This window comes from Thamnophis elegans, chromosome 1 (assembly GCF_009769535.1).
Source record: "Thamnophis elegans isolate rThaEle1 chromosome 1, rThaEle1.pri, whole genome shotgun sequence".
Lineage (NCBI taxonomy): Eukaryota > Metazoa > Chordata > Lepidosauria > Squamata > Colubridae > Thamnophis > Thamnophis elegans.
The window spans coordinates 171699223-171724379 of record NC_045541.1 but is presented as its reverse complement, the minus strand read 5'-3'; the positions used below and the strand labels follow the sequence as shown (position 1 = coordinate 171724379).

At 44.5% G+C, this 25157-nt stretch overlaps 1 protein-coding gene across 1 annotated transcript in view; it reads right to left on the bottom strand.

The window, feature by feature from the left end:
- Positions 1-25157, bottom strand: part of WDR18 (WD repeat domain 18) — an 84836-nt gene that overhangs the window by 11479 nt on the left and 48200 nt on the right. Inside the window, exons 6-8 of the mRNA XM_032213133.1 lie at positions 23311-23375; positions 21887-22011; positions 7211-7377 (exon numbers count right to left, since the gene is read on the bottom strand). Coding sequence (XP_032069024.1) covers positions 7211-7377; positions 21887-22011; positions 23311-23375 — 357 coding nt within the window. The remainder of the gene's footprint in view (positions 1-7210; positions 7378-21886; positions 22012-23310; positions 23376-25157) is intronic.

Below are 25157 nucleotides of genomic sequence, written 5' to 3'. Positions count from 1 at the left end.
CTGAGGCCACTTGGAGGTTTATCTGTGTTTTCGGGGTCACCTGAGTAGTGCAAATGGGTGCGGAGGCTTTTTGGCTGCAGGGTGTTTTCTATGTCAGGTTTCGGAAAGATGCCCTAATTAATTAATTAGCCTCAAGCCAAGTTTCAAAAGAAATCCAGTCATTTATTAGGAGCACCATTTCAGCAATACCACTTTGCAGTCAGATCTAAGCCTCATTTGAATCATGGCTGAACTTTATCCCTGTTCCTCCCCCACCCCCTCAGTCTGTGTCATAAATCACATTCACCAATGAGGGGCACCCATCACAAGCCTGCTGGGGTTATCTGAGATACGACTCTAGCCAAAGGTATGCGTGGAATGCACACACCCCTTTCTTCACCATGGCAACTTTATGAGTCGACATTCTGCCCAGTGTCCCTTCACTGTTGAAGACAAGGGTAGGCTTTTGGGGATGAGTCTGTATTGTCTGCATGACCTGGATGACTGAGAATCTCCATAGACACTATAGCCATGTGGTAAGACGGGCTGCCAATAAATTTGATAAACAAACAAACAAACAAATCAATGCATGTGAACCGAGGAAAATGCACATTTGAGTTACGGACGTACCAATGCCCACTGTAACGCAACCTTCTTCCATCCTATGGGCATCTGCTTTATTCAAATGTACTATTTTTTTCCTGGGATTATGTGGCACCAGGAGACCCCAGGAACAACCCGAGAGGTACAGTGTGCACCTTTTTGATTTCCAGCCCAAACAACTGCGTGTCCTTAAGTTAATGCTTCAAACTGGCTTTAGAGTCCTTGTGTCCTCCACTCTCACCCATGAGAGTTGGCTCCATCAATCACATGGGGGTGGGGGAGGGCAAGAGACAGATAGAAGAGAGATCAGATGGAAATTCCCTTGAAGGGGGAGAAAGGCAGATGGATGGACAAGAGGCCTTTGCAGGGAGTGGTATTGAGTAGATCTAGACAAAGAAGGATGGACTATCCCCTCTTCGTGGTGGCTCTTTCCTCCTTCATCCTCAGGCTCAAGAGGAAGAAATCTATTCCACTGCTTCCTACTGGGCAGATTTCACCAAAGGCCACAGCACAGAGCAGCAGTTCCAAAGAAAGATGTCAGGGTAATGGGGATTTAAAGCTGACCAGCCAATGTAAGGCTGTAACTTAAGATGATGAAATAGCAATAGCAATAGCAGTGGACTTATATACCGCTTCATAGGCCTTTCAGGCCTCTCTAAGCGGTTTACAGAGAGTCAGCATATTGCCCCCAACAATCTGGGTCCTCATTTTACCCACCTCGGAAGGATGGAAGGCTGAGTCAACCCTGAGCCGGTGAGATTTGAACTGCTGACCTGCTGATCTAGCAGTAGCCTGCAGTGCTGCATTTAACCACTGCGCCACCTTGGCTCCTAAATCACAAATGAGTTTACAGGGGTTATTGCCACTTTAAGAAGCTATCTATATAAAGGAGGCCATGAGAGGGCGCATCTCTCTTTCCTTGTGTTATCTCTCCTCATGTATCTCTCTCCTTGTGTATCTCTCCTAGTGGTGTTCTATCTCCATAGTAGTTCTCCTTTTAGAGCTGGAGATTGATTGATAGCCTAGCTGTGCCTGGTATAACACATGTATGTATGTATGTATATCCTGTATGCCTTGTATTTAAAGTCCTTGTATATAAACCACTGTTTGTAAGACAAACCTCTGTGTCCTGTATTTTGCTCCTGGGTTGCCTCCTAAAAGTAGTCACACTGTGCGCACTGTGACAAAAGAGATATTATAGGATGTCACAAACTCCTATAATCTGGCATTAGGAATCTCACAGCAGCCAGCTAGAGGCTTCTATGAAGTCCTCAAGAGGGGAATGGGCCAGTGGTGGGTTGCAGGTTGTACGACCCGGTATGGGCGTATCGGAGCCTGCCCGGAGCACCGGGTACTGTTCTGGTACAGTGCTCCGGATGGCCCACCTGCACTCCTTACCTGTCTTTAAACCCTTTGGCACTTCCACGCATACCGCGTACAGCACCTGCTTGACACTCCGCCGAGCAGCTGGAGCGTTGCGGAGGCACTGCTGGATGGTAAGACACATGCGCTGCACGCGTTCATGTGGAGGATCCAGAACTCACCACTGGCATGAGCCCCAGCAACCAGGCACTTGCTGGTCAGCGATCTGAGCCGAGGTGGCACAGTGGTTAAATGCAGCCCTGCAGGCTACTTCAGCTGACTGCAGTTCTGCAGTTCGGCTGTTCAAATCTCACCGCTCAGGGTTGACTCAGCCTTCCATCCTTCCGAGGTGGGTAAAATGAGGACCTGGATTGTTGTTGGGGGCAATATGCTGACTCTGTAAACCGCTTAGAGAGGGCTGAAAGCCCTATGAAGCGGTATATAAGTCTAACTACTATTGCTATTGCTCTTCCCTCTTTATAGATTCTGAAGCTACAAAAACAGTGGCAGAGAGAGTTTTCCTCTGTGGAGTCACCCACTTTAAAGACCGATGCAAAAATGAAAGAGAAAAGGGGGGGGGGGGTTTCAGAGAATTGGCCACTACAGAATTGTTGAGGCTGTTTTTTTAGATCCTCTAGCTGTCCTAATCAGAGATAATATGTACTTATTGTGCTTTGCCTTTTAGTGCTAACGGTGTAGTTTGTTCCATCTCCTTTTCAAAGCCTGCTCTTCAAAAAGACTGTAGCATTGATTTCAAGATCAAGATAATGCCGACTTTGTTGTTTAACATTAGAGACCCTGCTTTCGTGCATAGCCATGGGCTGTCGATGCTATCGCTTCAAATTCTGGACAAGCAAACCTGAAGCTCCACCACTGTTGTGATTTTTCTGTATTGGTGAATGCAGATTTGCTGCACTCTGCCTGGAGCGTTTGTTGATACAGAACGACAAAACAAATATACACATCCGAGTTTTTCAAGCTGTGTTTCGCTAAGGACCAAAAAACAAAAAACCAAACCCACTCAGATCCAATTAATTTTCTATCCCTTGTACTTTAGTCTTTTGACAAGGGAGATTTTTGTTTTGTTTTTAACTAACAGGTTCTGGGGCTTTTACAAGTTTGAAAATCCCTCTGTCAGCCTCTATATCGCTTGCTTGCTATTGGCTGCCATAGTAACGGGGAGGGCGGGGGTTTCGGTATTTGAGAGGAGAATTGTGCTGGAGGAGATATCTCGGGATGAAGAGGGAGTTCTGTTCTTACCATCTTCTGCACATGCTGAATGGTCTTGTTTAGGTCTGGTCAAGGTCAACCATCTCTACATACCAGAGGGATGAAGCCCCTGAAATGCACCCCACATGACATCCTTGGGAGCTGGAGATTGGACATTCAGCTTGGGGTTGTTGGGGGGGGAGGGATTTGGGTAAACTTTTGATATGTAAAATTTCGCACCTTTAGCCTCAGATCTTGCTTTACTTTTGTTGCTTTCACTTCATATTCAGTAAAAGTACCTTTTCTCTAAAACAATGGGAGTTGGGGGGTTTCCTTTCTTGAATTTTGAAGGAGGCACGTCTGACATCCTCCCATAAATCTCTCGAGTCCTTGCAACTCCACCAGAAGAGCAGTTAAGTGAGAGTTAAATATAAATATAGGGTATCTGCTCTTTGCTATCTACATTGGTCTTTTCTCCCTGTCAGAAACAGAGAGAGCGCTGAGAAACAGGACTGGAAAACGATGCTTTCCAGTGGCTTGGAATGAAGAATGGAAAAATCCTGATTTCTTCTTGAGCTCTTCCTTCCTACTATGGCAGTGGTTCTCAACCTTCCTAACGCCACGACCCTTTAATACAGTTCCTCATGTTGTGGTGACCCCCCCCAACCATAAAATTATTTTCGTTGCTACTACGTAACTGTAATTTTGCTACTGTTATGAATCGTAATGTAAATATCTGATATGCAGGATGTATTTTTATTGTTATAAATTGAACATAATTAAAGCCTAGTGATTAATCACAAAAACAATATGTAATTATATATTGTGAAATATTTATTTCTAATCACAAATAAATGAACTTTTGTCTTGAAGCATGGTGTAGCATAGGGGTCAGCAATCTTAAAATACTCAAAGAGCCATTTGGATCCGTTTCCCACAGAAAACACCGGGAGCCATAAAATCTGGCTGGGTGTGGCCAACTCAACATCACTCCCACCCAGTCACATGACACCCACCCACACACCCCAGACATGCCTACCCAGGTTTCATGGCTCAGTGTTTTCTGTGGGAATAGGGTCTGTCTCTTTTCTCTCCCCCTCCATCTCATTTCTGTTTTTCTCTATTTTTCCTCTCCCTTTCTCTTCCTTTCTTTCTTCCCTTCCCCTCTTTCTTTTTCTTTCTTTCTCATTGATAGCAAATCCAAAATAAAGTTATTAATTGTAGGAAATTGCTTCTCTGTAATCTTTTCATAGTGAACTCTAAATTGATAGAAGCTGGCAAGATTGTACTAACAGCAACAGGATTTTTTTGTCTTTTGTGTTTGACAATATGTTATCCAAAATTACAAATAATCTTATTTTCAGATGCATTTTTTGCCATCTCTGTTATTTTCTTTAAAAAAAAATCAGACTTGCTTCCAATTTTTGCCTTCTGGCAAACTGTAGTTTTCTTGGCAAGAGATCTAGCTTGCCATTGCTTTCGTCATAGGTCTGAGGAAGTTAGTTAGTTAGCTAGTTAGCTAGCTAGCTTCTTTCTTTCTTTCTTTCTTTCTTTCTTTCTTTCTTTCTTTCTTTCTTTCTTTCTTTCTTTCTTTCTTTCTTTCTTTCTTTCTTGTCTCTTCCATTCTTTCCCCTGATTTGTTTCCCTCTCTTTTTCCTCTCTCTCATTCTCTCCCTTCAGCTCTCTTTCATTTCTTTCTCCCTCTCCCCCTTCTACCTTTAATTTGTTTCCCTCTATTTTCCCTCTCTCCTATTCTCTCCTTCCGGCTCTCTTTCATTTCTCTCTCTATCTCTCTCTGAGCCGAGGTGGCACAGTGGTTAAATGCAGCACTGCAGGCTACTGCTAGATCAGCAGTTCAGCGGTTCAAATCTCACCGGCTCAGGGTTGACTCAGCCTTCCATCCTTCCGAGGTGGGTAAAATGAGGACCCAGATTGTTGGGGGCAATATGCTGACTCTCTGTAAACCGCTTAGAGAGGGCTGAAAGCCCTATGAAGCGGTATATAAGTCTACTGCTATTGCTATTGCTATCTCTCTCTTTTTCTTCCCTTTTCTCTTTCATCTCTTTCTTGCGCGTGCAAGCAAAATCACCTCCTAGGCTGGGATCACAGCAGCGGGGACAGCGACTCCTTCCGCTGCCGCCACTGAGAAGTGAGTAGTTGGCTGTGCTGCACAGGAGAGCCACGCGCCAGACTCAGGTCAGCGCCAGCCGCGTCCCCTTCGTGTTGGCTCAGGAAAGAACCGAACTGCCATCTCTGGATGCAGAGAGGGAAGAGTTTCAGAGCCCTGCGCAAGGAGAGCCCTGTGCAGCACAGGAGAACTGGAGCTCTTCCCTCCCTGCATCCAAACCAGCTGCTGCTGCTGCTCCCCATTCTCCTCCTTCCTGAGTCTTCCTTTCCCAGCGTCCACTGTGCTGCGCGCGTCTCTCTTTTCCCCCTGGCCATTCTGGCTCCTACTTTTCCCCCCACCTGGCACACCCACCACACACACACAGACACACACAGACACACACAGACACACACAGACAGAGTGAGAGGAGCAGCAGCCCCGCCAGGCTGCTGGCACCTCTCCTTCCGCCGCGCGGGGAATTTGAGCCGCTCCTTCCCTTCAGGCTGGCTTCTTGCCAGCCTCTCTGCGGGAGGCTCCTTGGCGACCCCTGTGAAAAGGTTGTTCGACCCTCAAAGGTTGAGAACTGCTGTACTATGGGAAGATCCAAAAGATCCTATTTCAGCATCCCTTGGATGGAAAATGGGGCATTGGTTCTTACCTGATGCGCCCCCTCTTTAGGCAGGTGGAGACAGCGGTCATGCATGGGTTAACTCAGTCAGTAACCAATAGAACTGAGGCTACCAAAGTGATGTCATCGCCTCGCGGGAGTGTCCTCCCGCTTTTGTGACAAAGGAGATAAGTAGACTGCTGTGCGTTAGTTGACTGCTTTCAATCCTCCGGGGAAAAAAAGTTCCCCCCTTAGCTCCATAATGCCGACTGTTACTAGGATCCAAGGGTGGAGATGACCGCTGTCTCCACCTGCCTAAAGAAGGGGTGTATCAGGTAAGAACCAACACCCCATTCTCCAACATTGGTGGAGACAGCGGTCATGCATGGGATGTACCAGAGCTGGGCTTGTCCCCGGGTGGGATTGAGACTGAGCTAGGAGCTTGAAGAAGGGAGAACTTGCTGGAGGACTCGCCAAGATCCTTGGTGGCTTTTGGAGGCGGCTGGAGCGGCCGCGGCCCGAGGGGGTGGCATATAGCCCAGCAGAGGTAGCAGCGCAGAGTGGGATCTCCAACGGCCGTTGCCACGAGGCACTGTTTGCCGGAAAGCTCTCTGCTGGCAATTTCCAGAGACAAAAGCCTCAAAAATCTCTTCCATAGCCCCGGGCTAGTTGAGAGACTTAGCTTTAAAGAGCTATTCTGATTACTTCCAATTTAGATGAAATTTAGAACAAGTGAGAACCGTCTTGCTGCCTCTGATCTAGCCCAGCACCAGGAAACCCTCCGTGGCAGGTCAAATAAATTCTAGGGAATTCCCCTGTAAGCCCAGCATGGAGACAATTATTTGCTCCTTGCGGACACCCCGTTTGCTGAGTGAGAAAGCGCCACTTATTTATCACAGGCTCTGGATTAAACGGTTCCCTCCTCGGTGCCACCTGATTTCCATTTACAGCTCATCCTAAAACACAGACCTGCGATCAAGTGCGTGCCTGCCAAATTCAATTCCGAACATTTATGATCCTTCCCAGGGCAGGGAGCAAGAGGTTCCTTTCAAATCCCAAGAAACGCAGGTGTGGCGGAGGGGGAAGTTTCAGCTGATTACTGCTTTAATGCCCGTCAAGAGGATATAACTCACAGTGATGCTCACAGCCCTTCCCTTGTCCCCAGATGAAGAACGACACCAGAACATTTAGCTAGGCCTGTTTCAGATCCGCATCGCAACACCAGGGACTAGCCATCTGCTGAGGCTGCTCCCGCTTTGGCTGAAAGGATGAATGTCTCACCCCCACACACATATGGCTGGCCAATTCGTCTCTCGCCAATTCCTTCTGCTTCGTTCCCTTACCTTCTGGTGCAGCCCCAGACACAGGGTCAGCCCCTCGCTGGCAGAGTTCTCCATGCTCTCTGTGCTGTGAAGATGCCGGCTGAATTTTGGCAGTGGGATGCGAGGCTTGCTGTCTGGATTCAGCATGTTGGCAGGTGCCAGGGTGATGAAAGCATTTGTGATCGGACCTACCGGAGCAGAAGGAATGGTTACATGTAGCAGGCATATGCAGCTAGTAAGAACAGCAGCTTTTGTGGGACCTAAAACCTTGTGCGATAATAAATGGTTAGCCTGAGACAGCCCAAGAGACTGTTGTTTCTGCTGCAGACGATTCACATGGCTGCCCTTTAGGAAAGAAATGATTAACACAACTCGATATCCTTCCATTGCGGTACTTACATTCTTGCGCTCCAAACAAACCATAGCATGCAACTGGACTCGTAAGCGTCTCTTACAAAAGGAGCCATTTACAGGGAAGGATTAATTTGCTTCGCTAATTTAGTGATCTTGTCTGATCTCTCTCCCCGCAAAAAAGAAGTAGCTGCTATTAAGCAATTAAGGCTTATAAAAGAGGTTAAAAGATCTCTGGCTGACCTAAAGCCAAATTTATTTGGGCTCAAACCTAAAATACCAGTTGGGAAATTTACAGGAAACTCCAGAAATCTTAGGTGGATGAGCAAGTTGAAAAAAATACCTAATCCTGCATATTATAACTGCGGCTAAAATAACGTATGCCCAAAATTGGAAAAACAATCTAGTATCAAAGGGAGATGAGGTTGATAAGAAAAATTTTATAATGTGAGGAGATGGACAAACTGACGAAAGAAATACAAGGAAAGGAGGAATCAGAATATTATCTAACTTGGAACAAATGGTACAAATGGCTAGAGGACAGAAATAAGAAATAAGGAAACCTGAAACAGTGATGTAACAGAAGTATTAGGAGAGGGGGATAAGATACAGTTAAGATAAATTAAGACAGTAGTTAAAAGTTAGAACACAAAGTACAATATAGGTAATATGATATTCTGATATAAACAGTTAAGTACAAATAAATGTGGAATAGTATATATAAATAAGTATAGAATAAGGGGACCACGAATGTAAGATAGGAGGCGAACGATCAATTGTATATACCTACCAATATGGAACTGCTGTATGATGGAACTTTTGGTTCCTTTGTTGTTTTAATCTACGTTCTGTTTTGTTTATGTGCATATGTGTTTAAAATAAAATTTAAAAAAAAGAAAAGAAAGAAAACACCAAATAAGCAACTAAAAAGAAGTCAGTGGCAAACAATTTTGGACAGCTGCCAAGAAAATGACATGCCTTGATTCAAGAGGAATCAAGCTTGATTCTGAGATTTTTACCTTTCTTTCAGCTCAAAAAAAGAATCCTTCCCAAGGATTCTTCCCCAAATCTTTTAATGTACATCTTCCTGCATGCAGAGTAGGTGTTTTTCAGTGTTTCACTGTCTCAGAGTAAAATTCTGCTACAGACATCCACAGACTTGGATGTCAATACTCAAGAGACTCACCTATCTATTCGTGTTTAGGGCCCACAGGATATTCAGTCATTCACAAGAGTGAAGCAGACAGCTTGACTTGTTAGGCACAAAATGACAAAAGTTTTGAAAGGTCCAGAAAACAGAGTCTTGTGGAAATTGGAAATAGAACCTCGAGACAACACACAGGTATGCTTATTCACCTAAAATTCTTCTTACCTGCTCGGCCTTTCGGAACGAAAGTTTTATGAATGTCTGAAAATGCCCTGTAAGATTGTCCTGGTATTTAGTACTGTGCTTTTTAAAAAATTATTCTTGCTATTGCTACCTTTAAAAAAACAATTGTTGTGCCACATTGCTCGTACACATTATTGTACCTTGTGTTCAAACAGTGTGCTGTTTGTTTTCAATTTAGCAAACAAGTGAATTCGCCTGTTATGGTTTTATCACTAAGGTCCCCTACAGGCCACATATGGGCATTTAAATACCAAACTCTTATTTTTAAAGGCTGCATAATGGATTGAGGGCGGAAAACGGAAGAGGGCTGTTTGATCCACGTTTTGGGAGGCATTTTACACAGAAGTCAAGAGAACTGCTGTGGACTAAAGCTCCCTCTCTTCCCCATAATGACTTGAAGATGGGAGCTGTAGTCCAGCAAACCTGGAAGAGTCCAAACCGAGGTTAGCTGCCTTGCAGTGTGAATCAAAAGACCTGCTCACTGTATTGTTCTCCAACTTGGCAACCTTAAGATGTGTGGACTTCAATTCCCAGAATTCCCCAGCCAGCCACGTTGAAGTCTACACATCTTAAGGTTGCCAAGGTTGGGAGACCATGCTCTAAGAGAGCAAAATAAATTTTTATTTCCATAGCAGCCTTGCACGATATCTAAGAGAGCTCCGTGGTCAACTGTAAGGATCTGTGGAGTGATTGGTTGTTTTCTTGCAGACGTTTCATTACCCAACTAGACAATGTCTTCTGTGCTAGACAAGAGTGGGGTTTAATCTGTTTATTTACAGGGGCTTGCCCTGTCAGTATCCTAGACCTAGATAAGTTGAAAAACACTAGCTTATTCCTGGAAGCTTGGTATTCAGACAAATAAGCCATCAATAGGCACATAGAGATAAACTACACTTACACACCATTCAATAGAGAAATTGAAAAGCTAAGAAAGAAACCAAAAAACCTAAACACCTCCTCGCCAGCAACCAGCACTCAGGTATGCAGGGATTAAGGCCAATCAAGGAACTAGCCAATCAAGGAACTTCCAAGAAGAAAACAACACTCCAGCTGACACTGAAAGTGGGCACTACACTGTATATAAACAGAGAACAAATCCCTCTCCTTCCTAGCACTGATGATGTTATCTAGTTGGGCAGCGAAACATCTGCAAGGAAAACAACTAAGCTCAGAGAGCACCAAGGACTCCACTGTTGAACCCCGAGAGACAAATATTCTCTTCTGTTGGTATAAAAGGATTTGAATCTAACTCTCTCCTGCTCAAGTCATGCTCCCTCCTGTTTTATACAGGAGCCAAAAATAGTTCTACGTCAAGATTTTCATCTGTCAGCTTGCCTCTCCTTTTAATCAGGTATTGGAACAATCGCTCAGTTCAGACTGAGCTGTCAGGAAGTGGCCCTCTTTCAAAATTGTCACAAATTGAATGCATTTTTTTTCTCTCTTTACAATGGAAGAGCAAGATTAAAAGACAATCCTGCTGCTAACAAGATGACTAGGCGGCACACTTACCCCGACCATAATTTGCGCCTGCCCAATTCTGCAATTGAATTTTGAAGCCGGAGCACCCGCTGACAAAGCAGAATAGCCAATTATATAAGGACTAATGGGTTCTACAAGCTCTGCCAGGATTGATGGTCCCAAATTGCAACTGGGTTGAGCGATCCAAAGCCACGACTCCCTCCTGCCTATATGAGTGTTATTTTCTTCCCAATTGATTGTTCAGTTAGGTGCCCAAAGCTAAACAGGAGGAAAGATCTCCCTACAATCTCCCTGGAGCATCTGGATGTAATACTGAATTATGGCCTTGCTACCATTCCCTGAGCAAGACATCCATCATTGCGACTTTTGTAGCTGCCCACGGTAATGATGCCTTCCCCCCCCTTTCACCAGAGTTAATGAATGCTTTAATTACAGCATTTACCCACACAGCTGTTGGCTGCTGTTAGCATTTCCCTTAGCTTTAATTCACACTCACTCTCATGCACAAGTACACTCAAGGCAACGGGTGATAAGGAAGATCCAGGAATGGCCTGGTGGGCGAGCAGAATGGGGTCAGTACTGGAAGAATTTAGCCCTGAGAAGATGCTTTGTCAAGTAAACAGTTTCTTCACTTCTGCCTGCCCCACTTCCCTCCCAGCCAGCAACTGGGATAAACACCAGAATGATCCCCCCCCCCGCCAATTCTAAAGAAAATGTCTCAGAATGCCAGTTCCAGCGCTTATTCATAGTGGTTGAAAACTGCCAATCACTCATCTCTCGTCTCCGTTGTCCTTTCTCAAGACCGAACCTACTCTGCTCTTTTAATCATTTTGTCCCTCCACCTTCCCTGAGTCTTTGCACCGCCCAGGATCGGGTCAGCACCCCGGAGTTCGGGGGGAGCTGGTAGGAGTTGTTAAAGAGGATTCGGGTTAATGTCAGGGATCCAATTAACACCCCCAACAAAAGAAGACTCCGAAGTGTGAGTTTCCTCAAAGCTCCATTTTATTAGAGATGTCATATTGGCACATCTGGGAAAACCCGAATCTGAAAGCTTCCAGGTTTTCCCCACCCAAAAGAAAATTCAAGCCCCTGTCCAGCACCCACATGTCCATCACATGGCCCAACCAGGCACCGTCCCAATTGGAGATGCCTCCCAGTTACACCATCGCATCTGCAGGGCAAAGTGTCCTTGACTCTCTGAGAAAAGAATGTTATTTTGACTATATATCACCCATAATCTATATCCATGATAGTGAACCTATAGCACGTGTGCCACAGGTGGCACACAGAGCCCTCTCAGCGGGCACGCGAGCCGTCACCCCAGCTCAGCTGCACTGCTCATGCACCTCCCACTGGCCAGCTTGTTTTCGGGTCTCTGCCACGCATCCATGGGGGGAGTGCATGAAGGAGATGCACGTACATGTGTGAGGAGGGGGGGGGTTGCACGCACATGCATGGGAGCAGTGGTGGTGGTGTGCCCCCCACAGCCCATTTTTCATCCCTGGAGGCTGCAGAGAGGCCTACTGGGTCCAAAACGGGGCGCAGGGAGGCTTGGGGAGGTCACATGCATATGAGCAGGGGGAGTGGGTGCATGCACATTGCATTATGGGTGCAGGTGCATGTGTACAAGTGCTGTTGCACATGCACACATGCTTTTGGCATGCAACAACAAAAAGGTTAGCTATCATCGGTTTATATAATCCCCCTCCCCTCTTCCCACAGTAGAAAATTTGATTTGATTTGATTTGATTTATTTGGCTTGTATGCCGCCCTATTCCCGGAAGACTCAGGGCGGCTAACAATAAAAAGGGAAGGGGGGGGTACAAAAATAAAAAAACAACAATTTAAAAATTCAACAACAGTCGTAACATCGAATGGGGATGGATAGTTCAACAGCCCTAGGCCTGCCGGAACAGCCAGGTCTTAGTTGCTTTGCGGAAGGCCGGAAGGGTAGTCAGGGTCCGGATCTCAACGGGGAGATCATTCCATAGGGCCGGAGCAGCCACAGAGAAGGCCCTCCCCCGGGGAGTCGCCAGCCAACATTGGCCGGCAGATGGAATTTGGAGGAGACCTGTGGGATCTAATAGGTCTTTGGGAGGTGATGTGGGAAGGCCCAATGTAAAATATGGCTTCCAGGTCTGACGCATTCCTCATAGGGTTTAATTTTCCAGGTTGCCTTCCTGTTCCTATTCCTTTTCCAGTTTCTTGAATAAAATGTGGGGTCTGGAAGTCGGAGTAGTCAAAGTGGGATCTGACCAAGTCCAAAGAAAGTGGAATGATCATTTCTCCTGATCTGGGGATTAAAGTTATGCTGATACATCCTAAAACTGCATTTGAACTTCTTGGTACCCTTATTATACTTCTATTGCATTGATATTTATGAGCTGATAATCTGAGACAAACCTACCTTCTCTTTCAAATCCTAAAACATTATTTCTTATCAAGGCTTATTTTTTTGTGATATGTTTACATAAAAGTAATGCTCCCACCCAATCTTATCAATGACTTTGACCTCGAAGTTTAGCAGGCACTGATAAAGTTTGCAGATGACAAAAAATGCAAACGGTGGCCAATACTTTAAATAAGAGAGAGGGGGTCTAGTGGGCTAAAACGAAGAGAATTTAACAAGGAGAAATGAATCTACATCTGAAAGGGGGGAAAGGCAAGGCACCTAGGATGGGAAGACCTAACTAAGTAGTAAAATATGTGGAAAATGTTTGGGGTGCTTTTGTTTACTGCAAATTAAACCTGAGCTACCAGTGGAATCTCTAAAAAGACAAAGCCAATCTTGCCATTAACAGGAACACGTTAATAGGAATGCAGAGACCCAATCAAGGAAAATAAATTGTCCTGATTTGGTTAGATGTTTTGGAGAATTGTACTCGATTCTGGCCAACACAGTTCAACAAGGGACATAACAACAATTCTGGCCAACATGTTTCAACAAGGGATGCAAGTTCAGATGAGGGCTACCAAGATGGAGAAGGATCTGGAAACCAAGCGCTTGGAGGGACAATTAAAAGAACTGGGAAAGTTTGGCCTACAGAAAAGATGACTAAGAGGAAATATGATGGCAGCCTTTATATATCTGAAAGGCTGTCACACTGAAGGAAGAGTGGACTCATTCCTTATGGGCCCAGCAGGCAAGATCAGAACTAATTGATGATAACCACAAGGAAGAGAATTCAAGCTGGACATCAGGACCAACCTCCTGGCTTTCAGCTGCCAGCCAGTGAAACACGCTGCCCACATGCCATGGCTGTTTCTTCTTCATTAGAGGTCTTCAGGCAGAAGCTGGTTGTCTGTCAGAGATGCTGTGCTGAGCAGGAAGGTGGAGTAGATCAGCATTTCTCAACCTCAGCAACTTGGGTGGAGCGACTGGGGAATTTTGGAAGTTGAGGTTTTAAAGTTGCCGAGGTCAAGAAATACAGATCTGGATCACCTCTATGATCAATCCAAGTCTGATTTTATGACTTTAAGAATCAGCAGTAACTTATGACTTTAATACGCCAAATTACAGCTCTTCCTGGCACTAGAAATTTTTGGATAAGGTGACACTAGATACCTGAATAGGTTTCGCATAAAGATATTTAATTTGGCTCTAGGGCTCTTTTCTTCCCCCAAATCTTTATCTTATCCATTAGACTGTGAACAAATGCCTCCCCCACCCCTGGAAATGTTCTATACCCGATTCATTAATATTCTATTTCATTCCATTCCATTTGATTCCTGCCTTGGACCCCCAAAGTATAATTCTCATCCATCTTGAGCACAGTGCTTGGGGAAGATAGCAAATGTAGTCCCAACAACTGAGGACCATGGGCACCTTGCCAAGCTCCAAAAGGCTCTTACCATATTGGGTAAGATGACCAACGGTGGGTTTCACATTTTGTTACCACTGGTTCCCCGCACATGCGCCTTCCCCCTTTCATGCATGCGCCTGGACTTCCGTGCATTTTGCTCATGCATGCGCCTTCCATGCATGTGCCCGGCCTCAAAAACTTGTCTAAATAGGACAGCAGAGCCCGGACAGGTTGGCGGGCCCACCTACGATTTCTGCTAGGGGTTCAGGTGAACTGGTCTGAACCGGCTGAATATCATCTCTGAAGATGACCCCTTAGAGCAGTGGTCCCTAATTTTTCTGGCTCCATGGACCGGCAGTGGTGGCAGTGGCAGGGGATGGTTTCGCGTGTGCCAGTTCCCAATGAGCCATGGATTGGTACTGGGCTGCGGACTGGGTGTTGGGGACTCTGCTATATAGGATTTGACCTGTAGTAGCACTGAATGTCTTTTTCAGGAGACATTTTTTCCCTATTCATACTAGTTTTAATGCTGTATGCCTCTCTGTGGCTTTATGGCATTAGGCAGGCTTCTAAGTGTAATGAATAAAAAATGAATAAATCAGCAGGAGCCCCAGCAACCTTCGGAGGCTGAAAAAATGCAATGCTGAGGACCCCTCCTGATTTTTAAGTAAACTGCCTGTTTGGAAAGAGAATAATCCAGAGCATTGACTTAAGTAAGAGGACTATGGGGAGATTGTTCTGCATTCTTGTAGGGCAGTACCTATATCCTGGAAGCGACTGAACTACGTAGAGATGTGGGAGAATAATTTAATTGACTTTTATAGCAAAAGCATTTCAGCTTATATACCACCTATATACTTTTACAGCCGTCTCTGGGCAGTTTAAAATGTCAACATTGTTTGCATATTGCTGTCCAAAATCTGGCCCCTCATTTTACTGACCTGGGAAGGATGGAAGGTTGAGTCAAGCCCCATCAGGAATGAATTTCAGATTGTGGGAAGAATTTGCCTGTAATACTGCATTTCACCTCTCCTATCCTATCCCCTTCTCTCCCTCAGGCTGGCCCCATTGATCCTCTCCTATCCCCTTCTCTCCCTCAGGCTTGCCCCACAGAGGCCTCTCCTATCTTATCCCCTTCTTTCCTTTAGCATCAGAACATTTTTCAGGTGGGGAGGGAGAGTAGAATTTCTAAACTCCCAGCCCACAGGCCGGATGTGTCACTTGCTGGCCACGCCCATACCCAAGTGGCCGTTGGAACAGTCCTTTTCAGGTGGGGAGGGGTAGTAGAATGTCTAACTCCTTAGCATCAGAGTGTCTTAATAATATGTGAAATACTGAAGATCTGATGGTCATTTCAAAAAGTCCTTTCTTAGCAAGCACCTAGAAGCCAAGAGGAACATACGTGCCAAATTTCAAGTTTGTAGGCTTTATGGTTCTGGAGATTTCGTGATGATGCATAATACTCCTTCCTCCTCCTATTTTCCACACAATAACAACCCTATGAGGTGGGTAGGACTGAGAGCGAGTGACCGTTCCAAAGTCAACCAGCCGGCTTTCATGTCTAAGACAAAACTAGAACTCACTGTCACCTGGTTTCTTGGTCAGCACCCGAACCACTACACCAAACTGTCCCTAAGGGGACAGAGGGTGCTAAGCAACGCGATCACCTTTGCCTCCCCCCAGGTTCCCGCGGCTTGGCACCTTTGGGATACTGCTAGGTTGGTGAGCGGCGCTCTGCCTGGCCAGGCGGCTTATATGTGATGGAGGGGGGGCTTATATTTTTGCCCATCAGAAAAATATGGCATCACTATATTATGAGGACATGTCGTATTTTCGGGGAAACATGGTAGAAATGAATACAAGTCATCTTCTTTTAACAACCTCATAATCCCTTGCGGGGTAAAGTCTGTGCAACTGAATGGAGCTGGCAGAGAGTTTTTATGGCTGGTTGCCCTTCCTGTCGCCAATGCAGAGTTTTGTTCAGCAGTTATATTCTCAGTGTGTTCAGAGAGAGAAATATCTGCCTCTCTCCAGGATCAAACTCCTGATGGTGAGGTGAGAGCTCCACCACTAGGCCACCACACCACTCCATAGAAATGAATAGAAATATTTGCCCTAAATTGAACACAGGGCATGGTGACTATTGATAGCAACCAATTAGAAATCCTACAGTTTTGCTACTGCTAGTCTTAGCTGACAATTATTTTTCATTATGGACAAAGGTAGTTGTAGAGCAAAAATTAAGGCCAGAGGCATTTTACAGTCTGCAGGTCACATCCAGTCTTTTTCCTGTCCCTGTCCGGCTACAGGGTTGGTGGGATGGCAGCGGTGCATGGGGAGGGGACAGTGGCAATACCCTACACAACCCCTCTCCCCCCGTTTCTTAGGTGACCCCTTGGGAAAATTACCGTAATTACAATACAATAGAATAACAGAGTTGGAAGGGACTTTGGAAATCTTCTAGTCCAGCCCCCTGCTTAGGCAGGAAACTACGCCACTACAGAAAAATGGCTATCCAACATCTTCTTAAAAACTTCCAGTGTTGCCCACCCCAGCTGTAAATTCTGTATTCATATTATGTCCAGGCCAAAAAGTTAGTCTTCCAAAGACTGGATAACTGAATTACCAATCTGAAGTCAACTCATTCAGTCTTTCAACACTCCTGATGTACGCCAAGACTTAGGCTCCCGAGAACCTGTTTGGCCTCTGTACATCCTTGTCTCCCCCCAGCTTTAGGAAAGGATTGATCAGTGCCAGACAGAACATTCTTCCACCTGCGCTAGTATTTGGCAGGGTTGCCAATATTTCCCAATCTCAACATCATTTGCCCTTGTGATTCTGGGGAAAACAAATCACTTCAACGTGTCTTTATTTTACGATGACCTTTATAAGGATCTTCAAAAGGGCATCCTAACTCCTCTTTTACTAAGTACACTTCGTAGAACAGATGGTTTTTACACCCACGTTTTACCTCCCGGCTCGAAATAGCGAAATCACTATTCACGAGGAGCCAATTTTAGTTGCTGCTGCAGCAGTTAAAACGAGGCAACCCCTGACATCAAATCTCATCCGACAGCCCTTTCTCTTTCCTTTTGTCTGATTTCATTTGGCCGTTTCTACCGCTGATCCGGGATCATAAATTAAGAAATTGATTTGATATGAATCTAAATGTATTTATCCCCCCCCCCCGCAAGCAAATGCTCAAATGTGCTTATTAAATAAACCTTAAGATAGATCTGTTAGGAGCCTGGTGGAAGAAAATACTGTCAGACCTGAGAGTTATATGTATTAAACTGACAGGCCTTGCAGCTCAGCTTCGAGGCATCTTATTAGCACTGTCTGGATCGTTGTCTTTTTTTTTCCCCCTGCTTAAGAGGATTTTTTTTTTTTGACTCCTGTCCTGCAAGAACAGCCTCTAAGACCCAAAGCCGATGCTGGAGAAGCCTGGGAGGCATTCAGGAAATGTGAAGCAGAAGCAGCCAAGTGGCTCTTTTGAGGGACAGGGTGGGAGGGATTTCCAAGAAGGCACGCAGATCTCCAAGGAAAGAGATATCACTGCCTGAGCTGTCACTGGCAGCTTCTTATCTCGTGTTCTGCTAGGTTGAGATAAAGAATGTTAACAGCGTTACTTCCCAAGGGGAGTGACAATAGCAAGCCATTGCCAGCCGGGTGGAAGAGTCTTCTGCGGGAGTGGAGGGAAGTAATTAGACACTGCAACAGGGAAACAATTTTGTTATGAACCAGGGGAAGCAAAGCTTCCTTGACCCCATTAAATTAAAAAACATATATCCCTAAGAGGCAGTTAACTAGCTTGGTTCAAAACAGCACGACCTGCTTCGCACTGGAGCAAAACCTCACAGCAAGTTTGTAGATTCCCACTCGGAAGGTCAGGGAGGGAGTGACCCACGCCAGCTGTTAGGAGGCTGGGCCCAGCCAAAGTAAAGGCAATAAATAAATGGAAGGGGTAGGGAAGTAATTCACTGGAGGGACAAGCCAGGACACAAGTACACATTCAATTTATACCACCGCAGCAGCTATCTTTTCATCTTGTTTTGAATCGGAAAATGAACTAAAGTTCCATTATGTGCTGAGTCTGTTATCTGCTTCTGAGCTGAAGGACGTCCCCGCCAGTATAAAAGTAGCTCTGTGCTGGAAGGAAGGCTACAGATTATTTTATATATATATATATGATAGATGATAGATAGATAGATAGATAGATAGATAGATAGATAGATAGATAGATAGATAGATAGATAGATGATAGATAGATAGATAGATAGATAGATAGATAGATAGATAGATAGATAGATAGATAGATTTATTGTGTCACAAGCCCTGGGATGCCCAAATATGGGAAAGAGCACACTGCTTCCTTTTCTGTCTATTGGCTCATCTCAAGAGACCATCCAGACAGAAAGCCATTATTTTTAATGTTGCCTTTTTGTTACATTTGTGTTGCATTTGTGCTGATAAATAAATAAAGGGAGACTAGTGTAGATCTATTTCAAGCTATTTAGGTCTCATCAGCTAGCCATACCCTTACTGGGATTTGAACCTGGGCTGATAAATTAGGAGGAGAGCCTGTGGCTTAGTGGCTAACACAACTGCCTAATATGTAATACAGCCCAGGTTCAAATCCCAGTAAGGGTAGTGGTAGGCCACGTAAACACGAAGTGGTAGGCCACGTAAACTCGTCCAATATCAGTGTGTGACCTCACAAATGCGCTTCTGGGAGAATGGTCAAAAATTCCCATAAACAAACTCCTGAACCTTGTGGATAGCCTTCCCTGAAGAGTTGAAGCTGCTATAGCTGCAAAGAGAGCTTGTTTTTTCCCCACTGATTCTGAAGCTGTTTACCAATCAAAAGAAATACCTATTAAATGCAGGTAGTCCTCAACTTACAACGGTCAATTTAGTGACTGAAGTTACAATGGCACTGAAAAAAGGGACTTATGACCATTTTTCACACTTACGACCATTGCAGTATCCTTACGGTCGCATGATCAAAATTCAGACGCTTGGCAACTGATTCATATTTATGACGGTTGCAGTATCCCAGGGGTTACGTGATCCCCTTTTGCAACCTTCTGACAAGCAGTCAATGGGGAGGCTGGATTGACTTAACAACCGTGTCACTCACTTAACAACTGCACTGATTCAATTAATAACCGTGGCAAGAAAGGTTGTAAAATCCAATTAACAACTGTCTGAGCCACAGAAAGTTTGGGCTCAGTTGTGGCCATCTGTCGAGGACTATCTGTACCCTCTAGGGCCGTGATGGCGAACCTATGGCACGTGTGCCACAGGTGGCAAGCGTAGCCATATTTGCCAGCACAGCAGCTCTCTGAAGGCCATTTTCTCCCTCCCCAGGCTTCAGGAAAACCTCCGGAGGGTGAAAAACATGCCCAATGGGTCAACCGGAAGTTCATTTCCCGCGACGTGAGTCGCTCACACATGCGCGGGGTGGGTCACTTGCGCATGTGCGATGGGAGGTTGCTCGCGCATTTGCAGGTGGGGGGGTTGCTCGTGCATGCGCAGGTGGGTGGGCATGCGTGTGCGTGCACTAGTGCGCATGCACATAGCTTTGGAACATCTTTAAAAAAGGTTAGCCATCGCCGCTCTAGGGATTAGCTTTGAACTCCGTATCTGGTTTTTGGTTTTTTTGTGGCGATTTTATAAATGTGCTTCCACTTTCCTCATTTGTAACCCACCTTAGAAACATCTGAATCTGAGAACGGCGAACATAAATTTAGTAGAGCGCATCAGAAAAATGTTCTCCATGGCAGATATATAAAAACCTTTATCGCGTTAACTGATTTTTGTCATTTTTTATATGGACGGGAAAAAAAAATATCAAATGCTCAATTTTCACAAAAAATATTATTGGTTGTAGATCATTCTGGATCTCTCCCTCCCATCCCCAGCTCTACTATCTCTCCCTTGCTTGCTGGCTTCTGAAAAAGCAAACTCAATGGGGGAAGCCAGATTTACTTAATAACTGCAAGATTCACTTAATGGCAAAAAGGTCATAAATGGGACGCAACTCTCTTAACAACCACCATAAAAGCATTCCAAAACTACATCCTAGAACAGTGTTTTCTCAAGGACAGATAGTTCTTGACTTACAACTTCAATAGAGCCAAACGTTTTCTGCTGGTGAGACATTGTTAAGTGGGTTTTGCCCCATTTTACGAACTTTCTTATCCCAGTTGTTATATTACCTAATGGCCACCAAATAAGAAGGAAGGACTCACTGGAGATGAGCCTAATGCTGGGAACGATGGAGGGCAAAAGAAGAAGGGGACGACAGAAAATGAGGTGGCTGGATGGAGTCACTGATGCAGTAGGCGTGAGCTTAAATGGACTCCAGAGGATGGTAGAAGACAGGAAGGCCTGGAGGAACGTTGTCCATGGGGTTGTGATGGGTCGGACGCGACTTCGCAACTAACCACAACAAATCAGAGTTGATTTGTTGATTTTCACTGCAATTATTAATTTCGTAAGATGGTTGTTAAGTGAATCTGGCTTTGCCATTGTCGCAAAAGAGGATCACATGACCTTGGCACACTGCAACTGTCGTACGTATGGGCCAATTGCCAAGCATTTGTGAATTTTGATCAGGTGACCATGGGGATGCTGAGAAGTGTAATAAAAAATTAAGTCACTTTTTTCAGTGCTGTTGTAACTCTGAATGGTCGCTAAAGGAACTGTTGTAAGTCAAGAACTACCTGTAATTTGGTTCACCCTTCTTAAAGTTGCCAAGATTGAGAACTACTGCCCTGGAAGTAATATTATGGGGGGCAGGCAGCCTTACGACTTCAAGCGTGCGATATGGTCCTTTTATACAAACAGAACTCCTGCCGCAGCTTACATTGTGTGTTTAGTTAACTACCAAGTCATTCAGCACGATGAAGAATTTATGATACCAAGTCTCATTATGATATTTAAGATTCAGCCATGCAAATTTTATATCCCTTTTTGCTAACTTAATGTTTTAAGCCTTGCTTAGGCCGTTCAGAACATTCAAAGTAAAGAGGAGTTGTAAATCATATTGCGATGGTAATGAACTGAAAAAAACCAGTCTGCTTTCATGGGAAATTCATAGAGATGAAGGTTTTATGCAACAACAGAGCTCTGATGCAAAATAAAACAGCGACTTGGATCCCTGCCCAGCCCCACCCAGCTCAAAGTAGAGAAAATTCCCCAAGGAAAATGTCCAATCAAATTCAACCGGAATTTCTCAAACCTATCTTCAGAAGAACCATCAAAGTTAATTCTCCAGGTGTACACAAAAGGCTTACCAAAAGGCTATCCAGATTCAATAATAGGTTAAAAGATTAAGCTACTTCTATATTAATGCTAGGGATGCAGTGGCTCAGTGACTAAGACGCTGCCTTGTCTTACCGCTTCCGCCCTTCGCCTGCTCTACTAAATGGAGCCACATGCGATGATCAGCTGTGCTTTGGAAGCTGCCTCTCAGCCCCAACGAGAGCCCTCGCTCGCTCACAACCAGCGAACTAATGTGCCGAAGCTGACAAGGCTAAGGATGCTAGTCAGATGAATACCTGGTAGGCAGAATTCCCCCCCTCCACTATTTTCCTCCCCAAAAACTAAGGTGCGTCTTATAGTCCGAAAAATACAGTAAGTTAAATATCTATACCGACATGTACAGACCTTTGTAATTCACAGTGCGGAGACATTGTTTGCTCTGGATGTCCCACAGCCGAACTGTTTCATCATGAGAGCCAGACAGCAGAAGGCTTCCATCAGTGGAGACAGAGAGACACGTCACCTGATTCCTACGGAAAGAACAAGACTGCGGCTTTACTTGAGGATCTTCAGTGTTTTCGCAAGTGGCGCAATCAAGAGAAAATTGGGGTCCAGATGTCCATGCTCTTGCTCGGCAGAACAAGAGGAGGGGTCCTACTTTTTCAACATCTGCGGTAAGTTGAAAAACAAATCATACTACACTCTGAAGAGCACCCCTCTTCCTGAATGGTCTTACAGGTAGTCCTCAATTAAAGACTGTCTCATTCAGTAACTGTCTGCAGTTGCAACAGTGAGGAAGAAGTAACTTTGCAGGTCTGCAAAGCGAAAGAAAGCTGAAGTAAGGTTGTAAGCACAGTTGTGGTTTCCCTTAGCTATTTGTTTACTAAATTTATAAGCCGCCCATCTCACTAACCAAAGCCACTCTGGGTGGATTACCAACCGCAATGCTTAATAACTGAGTTGCCAGTTGTGATTTGGTTATTAAAGAAGGCAACCAGTCTAAAAGTGCTAACTTTGATTTTGAAAAGTCCTCAGTGGTCTTGCTTGTTTTCTTGCAGATGTTTCATTACCCAAACTAGGTAATATCATCTTGCAGGCAATGACAGCCTGCAAGAAAACAACTAAACCCAGAGAGCCCCAAGGGCCCCTCATTTCAATCCTGAGCTACAAATATTCCTCTTTATTGGTAGTTCGATTTTATCTATCAATGTCATTACTGTAATATTTTTATTAAGAAAGTGGTTGAAATGGTGCTTGAGATGTCTATGCTCCCACTCACCCAGGTCCCTTTAACCCAGGGGTCTGCAACCTTAAACACGCAAAGGAAACTTTCAGAATCGGGTTTTCCCAGATGTGCCAAATGGCATCTCTAATGAAATGGAACTTTGAGGAAACTCAAGTCTTGGAGTCGTCTTTCTTTGAGGGTGTTATTTGGAACCCTGACATGAACCCGAAACTGAAAGTTTCTAAGTTTTCCCCACCCAAAAGAAAGTTCAAGTCCCTGCCAAGCACCCATGTCCGTCACATGGCCCAATCAAGTACCATCCAAAACAGGAGATGCCTCCTAGTCACCTCATCACAACTGCAGGGCCAGATGACCTTGACTTTCGGAGAAAGAATGTTATTATGGCTATATATCATCCACACTCTGTATAATCTCCCCTCCCATTTTCCCACAGTAGAAAAATATGGCAGGCCTGAAGCCCAAAAGATGGCTTCCGGATCTGACACAGACATTCATTCCTGCAGCACGTGGAAGCTGTGCTGGCCCAGGCTAAATATTTAAGTCGTGCTAGTTCAAGAAAGGAACAGAAAAATTAGACACTCACCTATGTCCTTTGAAGATCTTTCCATTCTCCTGCTCAGACTGAAAACCTCTTTCTCTTTGCACAGGCTGAGAGAAGGGAGAACATTATATTTTAATGCACCATTATGGATTAAAATTAAACAATGATAAAAGATTGAGGAAGCTCCTTCCAAGTTAATAACTCACTTTATTCCGTATATTTTTCTCAGGCTGTACTACTTTGGTAGCCAGACCTTCCCTTTATCAGCCATCTAATACTTTTAAACTGGAAGTACTCAGGATCTTCTACTGAGCTATGGTTACTAGAAGAAACTATGGTTGCTAGAAGGAAGCAGAGATTTGCTGCTGAAATTCTCACCCAGGTCTTTGGCATTTCAGGTACTGTAACCTTAAGGCTGCCCACCTCCAACATTGATTCCCTCCCTGAAAATCAATTTATATTCCGGCCAAGTAGGAGAAGGAAAGTGTTCTGTCAAGACAGAATTAAGGTAGTCTCTGGGAAACGAAAAGTAGCAGACTACGGAAGAAGCAATGGCCATTAAAAGCAAAACAAAACCAGGAGGTGGTTTTCTTTCTTAACCCAATTAGGAAAAAGTCGGATTTGGGGGTGGCTTGTGCTGTTGAGCTGATCTGCAGGAACCCAAAGTCCAAAAGGCAACACTGCTACACTCCAGTCACATTTTAATGAGGTATACTCATTATTGGTTAATTATGGCTTTCTTTCTACTTTTCTTTTGTGGCCTGCTTAGAGCTTCAGTTGGGCATAAGAAACTAATGGGAAGAAACCATGGGTCATACAGATCTGACTTTCCATTCCTGACTTAACAGATTCAGCAGACAAAAAGTGGCATTTTTTATTCACAATGCAAGGAAGGACCTTCTAACGGTTTCCTTTATAGCAATAGCACTTATATATATTGTCAGAATATTCATGAACTTGAATAGGACATAGCAACAGGTCAGCCATTGGGGACTGGCTGGAATAGGACAGGGTAACAAGGTCAGCCAATGTATAGGCATGGCAACTGGGTCAGCCAATGGGAACTATTTGGTGACTGAGAGCCATGCCAGATGGCTTAGAGCCTGGGCGTGGCTTACCTATGTAGCTCTGTGTCTGTGCAAGAGAATTAATCTGTATTAAGCTCTGAACTCTGAACTGAAACCAATTCTCCTCTACCTGTGCTTTGCCTCTAACTACTACCATGTTGGAGTTATGGTATTATACATTTACTCAAGTGTCATTATGTATATAAAGAAGTTTCTTATTTAAATGAATCCTGCTGAATCACTTATCTGTTTGTGCTTTCTGGATTTGATTTTTGCAACAAACGCTGATATATACCATTCATAAGTCCGCTCTAAGTGGTTTACAGCAGTGTTTTTCAACCACTGTGCCGCGGCACACTAGTGTGCCGTGACATAGTGTAAGGTGTGCCGTGGGAAAAACACTTTATATATAGTCAATATAGGCACAGAGTTAAATTTTTTTAACATTTTCTAATGGTGGTGTGCCTCGTGATTTTTTTCATGAAAAAAGTGTGCCTTTGCACAAAAAAGGTTGAAAAACACTGGTTTACAGAGTCAGCATATTGTCCCCAACAATCTGGGTTTTCATTTTATCGACCTCTGAAGGATGGAAGGCTGAGTCAACCTTGAGCCATTCAGGATCAAACTCCCGGCAGTGGGCAGAGTTAGCCTGCAATACAGCATTCTAACCACTGCACCACCACAGCTTATCTTACCATGGAAAGCTTTTTTGGACTGCTGTGTAAATCAGTAGCTACGAATATGCTTATTCATGAATGCAAAGATGTAGGAGAATGTTTGTACGGTTGCCTCAGGACCTTAGAAATCATTAATATTTTTTTT